Here is an 8,989-nt window from a genome sequence, read left to right as displayed (position 1 = left end):
GTATAATATACCTATCAGATCGAATTATTCTATCTAATTTGTTTTTACTCATCTTGAGCATCAAAATAAGCATAATTTAACCAATTTGATACAATATAACTCATATATCAGCTTTCACACTTCAAAACATAGATACAACAATTTAAGTAACATTGACAACTTAATAATTTTCACAAATGAACTTAAAAAAAAACAAGCATTTTGGCCAACTTATACTCATCAGATTGATAAATCTAAAATTTAAACATTATAATTCTTTAACTTCTCTTACCTTAACTGCGAGGCTTTATCACATAGTTATATTACCTCTAAAGATCTATACTCACAAAGAATATAATATTTGCACACAAAAACTCATATCAACAATCTCAGCATTCCTTGACAGTTCTATTCAAATTTACTAAACAACTCAAAATAAGAGTTTTAAATGAACTTATGATACTGGTCCAATAGAAGTGTTACACCAAAAAATCTTTATGATATTTGATCCTCAAACAAATAAACGATGGAATCAAATAAATAAAAATACGTGAAAATGAATGAAAAAAATATTTTAAAAAGACGATGGTTTTTATAAAATAAAACTCATATTAATATTTTTAATATTTATAATATGATATTTTCAATAATAGAAATAATTCCGTGTCAATTTTTTAAAAACTAATATTTCATAGACTCTCACATTATTAGTGATTTATAATATTAATTCTAATATTAGTTTAACTATTGTTAAATTGTTAGTGCATTTTTCTTTTATTAATAAATCTTGTAACGCATTCTCCAATATTAATAGCGATGTTGATATAATGTAACCAAATTAATTTTTAAAAATTTTAAACTTTAATTTAGTTAAAATTATTCTTATTTTAATATTAAGTCTAATATAAATTTAAATATAAATAATTATAGCACGTAGACTCTATAATTTATTTATTTTTAGTCATTAATCAAGTCATATAATTATAAAAAAGGTTAAATTTGGGTATAATTAAATAATAAAATAATATAACTATTTGACAAATTATAAAATTATAAATAAGTTATAAAATTCACGAAAAAAAGTAACCAAGCAAAATAATGGTCACACCACCTAATTTATCACCCCCATAACCTAATTATCATAAAAATATAAAAGCAGATATTCAATTGAAAAATATTAGATTTTTTAGGATCTAACACAGCATAAAATTTTAGCATTAGAGACTTTAAAACTTAATTAAACAGTTTTTAATATAATAAATATAAATTTAAAATAATTTTTATAAATATCATAGAGAATAATTTTATCTTTGAAAAAATAAAATTATTAAATATGTTAAATATATTAAAATTACTATTACAATATTACCAATGATATCCTAATTATATTTTTTTTATATTCTTACATAATTATAAAATAATAAATGTCTTTGTTAATGTATATATATCAAATATTAAATATAATTTATATATTTTATTATCAACCATATTTTACTTATAAAATGATAAATAACGTTATTATTTATTAATTTAATACAAAGTGAAAAATATACGCAATTACCTTTTTGAAATCAGTATTTATTCATAAAACAATATAAAAGTACTCTTTATAATACACAAAATTTAAAATAAACTATATATAATTATTTTATGTATAAATATTTTAATATTTTATTTTAGCTTTTTAATACTAAATTAGTTATAGTTAATATTAAAAATAAAAATTTGGAATATATAAAGTAAAAAGAATTCTATAAAGTTTTAATCAGTAATTTGGTCTATATAATTTTTTTAATATTTTTTTATTTAATTGATTTCTTTTAAAATAAATTTGATGAGATCCGATTAGTTATCTACGTTAAATTGCAGAAGAAAACCCTTACACATACTTAACTATTACCACTTACCGATGGTGGATCCCGTATGAATTCAATCATCAATACAAGAGCAAATTATTAATCGAGTCTTATCCTATATAACCTGGATAATAATACTTTTTGACAAATTTCTTTTTTATAATATTTTAACATCATCTATGTGTCATTGTGATTGGTTCATGTTATTGTTTATGATGATTATTATTGATTGTGGAGTAATTTTGGATCAATCACAAAATAACAGAATAAATTATGTTAAAATTGTTTATTTGAGTAAATTTGGAGGTAAATGAAAGTGAATTTGTAAATAAATTTTTTTAATCTCTCACATCAATCAAATCTTACACTAATTCTCAGAAACTTTATTTCCAAATTCACTTCTAAATCTACTCAATAAACAAAAAAAAAATTATTTTCAAATCTCATTGGTTAGTCTCTCCCAACCGATGTATTGTAACTTAAAATATAATTAACTTAAATTTTGAGTGTTACTTTTTAATTTATTTTTTCCAATTTTTATATATTTCTTGTTTTTATGTGTGTGCGTTTTTTTTTTCAATTTTCAATTCACGTTAAGCAATTCTGAATTGTCAAATTCACCCTCTGTCTCCTCCCTTGTTCGAACTAGTCCAATTCACCAAATCGGCGACCTTGCCTTCCGTTGGTATCTGCTCTCTCTGCCTCTCTCTCACGAAACCACAGATCCGCCGGCGTAAAACCACTGTATTCGATAGTCTCCATCGATCTTCAGATAAAGTGGACCGGAGATGCCGGTTGCCGCTTCCGCCATATACTTCCTCAACCTCCGTGGCGACGTTCTCATCAACCGCCTCTATCGCGACGATGTTGGGTACTCTTGCTTCCACTTTTCTCTCAGATTCGTACATAGGATTTTTCTTCAACTGTTACTACGCCTTTCGATCGCAGCTTGTTGAATTGTATGCATCGATTATATCATAGTTTCGTATTTGAAAGAGTTGACTTAGCTAGGGTTGATTGGTGATCTTATTGCAGGGGAAATATGGTGGATGCTTTTAGGACTCATATTATGCAAACGAAGGAGCTTGGTACTTGCCCTGTGAGGCAGATTGGTGGATGCTCTTTCTTTTACATGAGGATCAGCAATGTCTACATTGTCATTGTTGTCAGCAACAATGCCAATGTGGCTTGCGCTTTCAAGTTTGTTGTTGAGGTACTCAGCTACCTCTGCCTGTAATTCACCTATATCTGAAATGAAGGCTTTGTTGGGGTGCTGCTTGTTCAGGACTTTCTCCTATTTAGCTTGTAATTATTGATGTTTTGATTGTTGTTAACGTTTTCTAAATGATTGTTTGGTGTTAGCTTCTACACTGAGTGAACAAGATGAGAGGAACCTTCTAAATTCTAATAGTTAGCACAAGTTATGATGTATGGATGATTGAAAAGAGGGCTGTAAGCTTCCATGAATTTAGTGGAGGAGCATGGATAAATGATGACCCATGTCAGACTGCACTTGAGATTTGTATAAGTACTAGGGGTCACAAAGATCAGTTAGGGTTTGACAGCATTTATTTTTTGGCTGAAGCATCTAAACAGAGGGATTTTTTGTGATACCAATGATTTTATTTCTTGAATCACTATGTTCTCTGTCTTGTAGTTTTCACATATACCTGGTGCTTGTGACCTTTTAGTTTTATATTGTAGGCAGCAACAGATTAGTAGTTAGATTCTGGATATGCTGGTTGTATGCATTAATTGTGATAATTTGAGTGGCCTTCTATTCAGGGCAGTTGACTAATTGAAATTCCTTCTCTTTACAATTGACCTTCGTCGTAGTCTATATTGCAAAATATATTTAATATAACACTGGCATTTATTTTAACAATGCTTTTATGACATCCCATCCTATCGTCACATCATGGAAATTTTCAACTAATAAGAAAGGGTGAGAACGAATCATGGATGTTAAGGTCAAATGACACAGACCTCGGAATAGTATATAACACTGATGCAGATATCCTAGTAGAATTTCTGATATAAATTTCAGTTTAACTTATTGGATATAATTTCTGGCCGGAAGAGAGAGTCAGTACAGAGCTATAAAGTAATTTTATGTATTTGTTAATTTGTAGCTGTTTATCTTTGGATTGATTTCAGGAATGCTGAGTTTATTTGCCAATTGACCTATTATTAAGTCTAGGAGATATTATCTTATGATCATTAATCAGAGTAGTAACAAAACTCTTTCAAATGCCATTACGAGAGTGACTTAAGATTTCAATCTGCTAACAAATTAATCACTCAATCCCTATCTCTCTTCTTCGGGGTCCCTTTGATCAATTGACAACATTGGAGAAGCCAAATTTTCTTTAACACCTTATATAGATCACTTTGAGTGGTTTCTCTAAAAGGTTTACATCCTGTTGTAATTAAAAAATATCATTTTTGCTTTGCGGTGGTTGATAATTGTACTTTTTTTCTTTACAGGCTGTTGCATTATTCCGATCTTATTTTGGTGGAGCTTTTGACGAGGATGCAATTCGCAATAATTTTGTACTCATTTATGAGCTCCTAGATGGTATGTAGTTTATACAGAGAATCAATCAGTCTTGCCTTGATATTTTTGTGTACTGTGTTATATTTTAGACTTGAAACTCAGCGCTGGGGTTTTAGTTTGCTGTATTTTTTAAACTTTTAGAAACTATAAGAGTATATTGTAGCAAAGTTACATCGCAAGTTTGTTTAAGTGAGGAGTAATACATGTCAATTTTGGTAATTATTCAGAAGAGGTAGATGCTTTTGTATTATTATTGTGCATCTTAGTTATTCGAATATATTTTAATGATATTGTTTTCATTGAAATACAAATTAGATTATGCAGATAACTGCAATAACCATACTTTTAGCTGGTGTGAATACAAAAGAAGTCACATTTATGTATGTTGGCTATTGGCGATGATGCAAGTAAACAAAGGAAAGGATACATAGGGTTCCTTTATCTCAATGCCATTGGCAAACTCTATGTTCATTATATTGGTCTCAAAGTTCTAACATCTTGATCAAAATGATTGCCATGAGCTCAATGAAAATTAGTGGGCATATAAACAATAAACTAGGTTTTTCTTTTGAATTGTAGTGAACATGGTCTTGATTGTGGTTGTGCATGTGCAACTCTAATTACGCTCTTGCTTGATAACTATTAGATGTGTTGCGTTGTGGATCTATTTTATATTATTGAAATGATAAACAAATATATTTTGCCAAGTCAAAATTTGTTCAGTGTTAAATGCCAGAGTAAATTCTGTGATATAGATGTGTTGCATTGTGGGTTTATTCTACATTATTGAAACGATAAACAAATATATTTTGCCAAGTCAAAATTTGTTCAGTATTGAATGCCAGAGTAAATTCTGTGATATAGAAAAAGATACATGTCATTAAATTGGCTAATGGTTATTAACTACTGGTTTTTGCAGAAATTATGGACTTTGGTTACCCACAAAATCTTTCACCAGAGATCTTAAAGCTTTATATCACACAGGAAGGAGTGCGTTCCCCATTTTCATCCAAGGTTAGCCAGTTAACACTGTTGTTGCTAGTAGCTACTATGAAGTAAGGCCACAGATATGAATATGATAGGAGAAAACATGGATATATTGACAAAGCAGCAAAAAAATACAAAGAACACCATATAGATATACAAATGTATGGAAATACCAAAACATTAACTGATATGCAAGATATTTGCTCCATATCAGCAATATATTCCCTTTTTTGAAACTTCTCTACTTCTCTTGTCATTACCTTGATGTTATAGTTGAAAAAGATGGAAATGCACCACCTCTGTTCTTCCAACCGTGAACAGAGAATTGCCTCTGGCCAAATTCCAATCTATCGGTTGGCTGCTTAAGTTGATGATCAAATTGTCGACCTTTGTTTGGGAATTTAATAGATTATATTGATCAGTTCTGTGTTGGTACTTAATGCTAATCTGTCTCTGGCATATGTCTCCTCAAGTGGAATGTTTATTCTGCCATGATGTGCTTGTTTTTTCTAAAAGCATATCACTCGAGTTAATATTTTTGCAGACTTTAAAATGTTTTGTAATTGCTTCATATTTGTAAGGAGCAAATAAACTGTTTTCTTATACTAAAAGTTCACCTTTTTCTTCACCGTTCCTGATTGATGAGGCTGGAGTTATACCAATGGACTGAGGTCAGGTGTAATTATTATAATAACAAAAAAATTATGATGCAAAATTTTAACTTCTGTCCATAAAGCTGGTACCAATTCAGATTACTCTTGTTTTACTGTTTTGTGCAATGTTTATCTAGATGTATATTTTTACTTTTAACCCAATATGTTTACCCGGTTGATTGTGTTCCATTAAATCCTTTGCTTGCTATATTCTTTGTACATCAAATAAAAGCCCTCAGACAGGCCTGTTCCAAATGCAACTTTACAAGTTACTGGTGCTGTTGGGTGGCGGAGAGAGGGTCTTGTATACAAAAAGAACGAGGTACCGTGGCATCTATTGTTTACATACAATTATTGCCACATAGCTTGTGCTGTTGTAACATTGGCCTGTTGCAGGTCTTCCTGGATATTGTTGAAAGTGTAAATCTTCTTATGTCTTCAAAAGGTAGGCTGTGAATTTCATTTTTCTCCATATTGGTATTTGCTATATTGCCTGCCCTCTGACTAGTTTGTGAATTTAGGTAGTGTTCTGCGATGTGATGTCACTGGGAAGATTCTTATGAAATGCTTTCTTTCTGGAATGCCTGATTTAAAGTTGGGTTTGAATGACAAGATTGGTCTTGAGAAAGAAGCACAACTTAAATCACGTCCTGCTAAAAGGTAGCCTTCAGTTGCCTTTATTTTTTTTATGCTTTAAATATCGCCAATTCAAACACGTTTCTTTAGGTTCTCCTGATGTTAGCATTGAATATTACATGGGGTGCCTGTTTTCTTGTTTTCCCTTTATAGTACCAATTCTGTATGCTGTATTTAGAAAGTGTATTTTATCCCCCTCTCAAAAACAAATCTATGTTGCAGTGGTAAAAGTATCGAGCTTGATGATGTAACTTTCCATCAATGTGTGAATCTGACAAGGTTCAACTCAGAGAAGACCGTTAGTTTTGTACCACCTGATGGTGAATTTGAACTAATGAAGTAGGTTTTTTCTTTCAATCCTATCTATTGCTATCTAATTTCTTAAATTAACAGCAATATGCTCTTTATTGTTTTTAATTCTGTCTGTCATTCAAACTTAGCTTGTTTAACCATTAACGTAATATCAGCAAATACAATTATATTTATGCAGGTATCGTATAACTGAGGGAGTTAATCTTCCTTTTAAAGTATTGCCTACCATCAAGGAACTTGGTCGATCACGCATAGAAGTGAACGTTAAGGTTTGTAAATTTTCATGTTGGATATTCATTTTCTTGATGATATGCTATCCTTCACTTGTTCATTTATTTTTTCAGTACATGTTTTTCAGGTAAAGAGTGTGTTTGGTGCAAAAATGTTTGCACTTGGGGTTGTAGTAAAGATTCCTGTGCCAAAACAAACAGCAAAAACAAATTTCACAGTTACATCTGGCCGAGCAAAATACAATGCCTCTATTGACTCTTTGGTCTGGAAGTAAGTGTCTTCATTTTGCTTATTATTTGAACAATAATTCCAATTATTTTTAAAGTTATTGGTTGGTTGGTATCATTCATTATTCTCCCCTCCCACTCTTTTTCCTTTTATATTCTAGTTTTTAGTGTTTTTCATTTTCATCATAATAGACTTGCCATTCTAATATCATTATTGCTTGCTTTATCTTTATTTATAGGATTAGAAAATTCCCTGGGCAAACTGAGTCAACCTTAAGTGCAGAGGTTGAACTTATTTCCACAACAACAGAAAAGAAATCTTGGACTAGACCACCAATTCAGATGGAGTTTCAGGTGTGTTGTTCCATCACTAGTGGTTGTTTCAATAATTTCTTTAGTTTAAATGTTGCTTTTAATTTTAATTTTGTCAACTTTGGCATCTTGTGATTTTGGTTTATCCTTGTCATAATATTTCTGATTCTAAACAAAATAAAGGGTCCGCTTTTGTCTGTCTCTTGGAAGAAATTATGGCAATTAGACGCTGAATTACAATCACATTCCTTCGCCAGATGTTGTCCAACTGCGTGGATTTAAAATAACCATTTATTTGTTTTAAATTTCCTTTTAACCCTCCCTCCTTTTGGCCATGCTTGATCCTCCGCTGTTGGCTTAAATTTTGGAGAAATTTATCATATTCACTTCTGGAGCCGTCTTTCAAAACTTTGCCTTATACGTACTTTTTCTCTTGAGACAGGTTCCCATGTTCACAGCATCTGGTTTACGTGTCCGTTTCCTCAAGGTATCCATCCCGACCTTCCCTACTATTTTTTCGTGCATCCTCTCACAACTACGTGGCTCTATCTTCTTTATTTACTCCCTGCAGGTGTGGGAGAAGAGCGGGTACAATACCGTTGAGTGGGTTCGTTATATTACAAAAGCAGGATCCTACGAGATTAGGTGCTAGACACAATTGGCGTTACTGGGTGGAGATTAAAGCAAAATCCGAAATAAGGCGCAGTTTAGGCAAGTTTTCAAAGTTTCTCTTATCAAGTATTATGATGTAATGAAAGTTCAGGCCTTACTCAAGGTGTTGTCGGTATGATTCTTTGTGTGAAAATCAGTTTTAATATGTTTGTTCCAAAAGGCCAGCTTGTTATTGGAACCTAAAATTGATTGTGTTCTCTCGCACTCTTTGTATTTTGTTATATTTTTTATAATATTGATTTATTGTAATGATAATTTTATTGAGTGGTGGTTAATTACATTATTTCATCTTGGAGTTGATTTTAGGATTTTATGTGCTTAATATTGCAAGGAAATGACCAATGAAATGGTAAACTAACGGTTTCTTTGTCCAGGAAGAAGTTCTCTTAGATTTCATCATACGAATACGGGGTTAGAGTTTAGCATGAAAATAACTTAATTTTCGCAGAAGAAGCGAATTAAAAGAGGACAAAAATTAAGTTTCCTAAAATCCTGTTCATTAACTTTTTTTAAAAATTTCTATATAGTCTTTCTTTAATCTGAATCCTTTCTCGCTCGGATTCCGCA

At 31.0% G+C, this 8,989-nt stretch overlaps 1 protein-coding gene across 1 annotated transcript; it reads left to right on the top strand.

Annotated features, from left to right (window-relative positions):
• The first annotated feature begins 2,402 nt into the window (after window positions 1-2,402).
• On the top strand, window positions 2,403-8,710 carry LOC108323764 (AP-2 complex subunit mu). Its single transcript, XM_017556491.2, has 13 exons — window positions 2,403-2,706; window positions 2,871-3,048; window positions 4,323-4,413; window positions 5,312-5,406; window positions 6,265-6,354; window positions 6,429-6,477; window positions 6,554-6,692; window positions 6,891-7,007; window positions 7,159-7,249; window positions 7,339-7,481; window positions 7,678-7,792; window positions 8,193-8,237; window positions 8,322-8,710. Exons 1-13 carry the CDS (start codon window positions 2,624-2,626, stop codon window positions 8,400-8,402), a joined length of 1,317 nt encoding a protein of 438 aa, XP_017411980.1. The 5' UTR covers window positions 2,403-2,623; the 3' UTR covers window positions 8,403-8,710.
• Window positions 8,711-8,989: the final 279 nt, after the last annotated feature.

Source organism: Vigna angularis, chromosome 1 (assembly GCF_016808095.1).
Source record: "Vigna angularis cultivar LongXiaoDou No.4 chromosome 1, ASM1680809v1, whole genome shotgun sequence".
NCBI lineage: Eukaryota > Viridiplantae > Streptophyta > Magnoliopsida > Fabales > Fabaceae > Vigna > Vigna angularis.
Note: the sequence above shows the minus strand (reverse complement) of the source record. Positions and strands in the feature narration are given on the sequence as shown.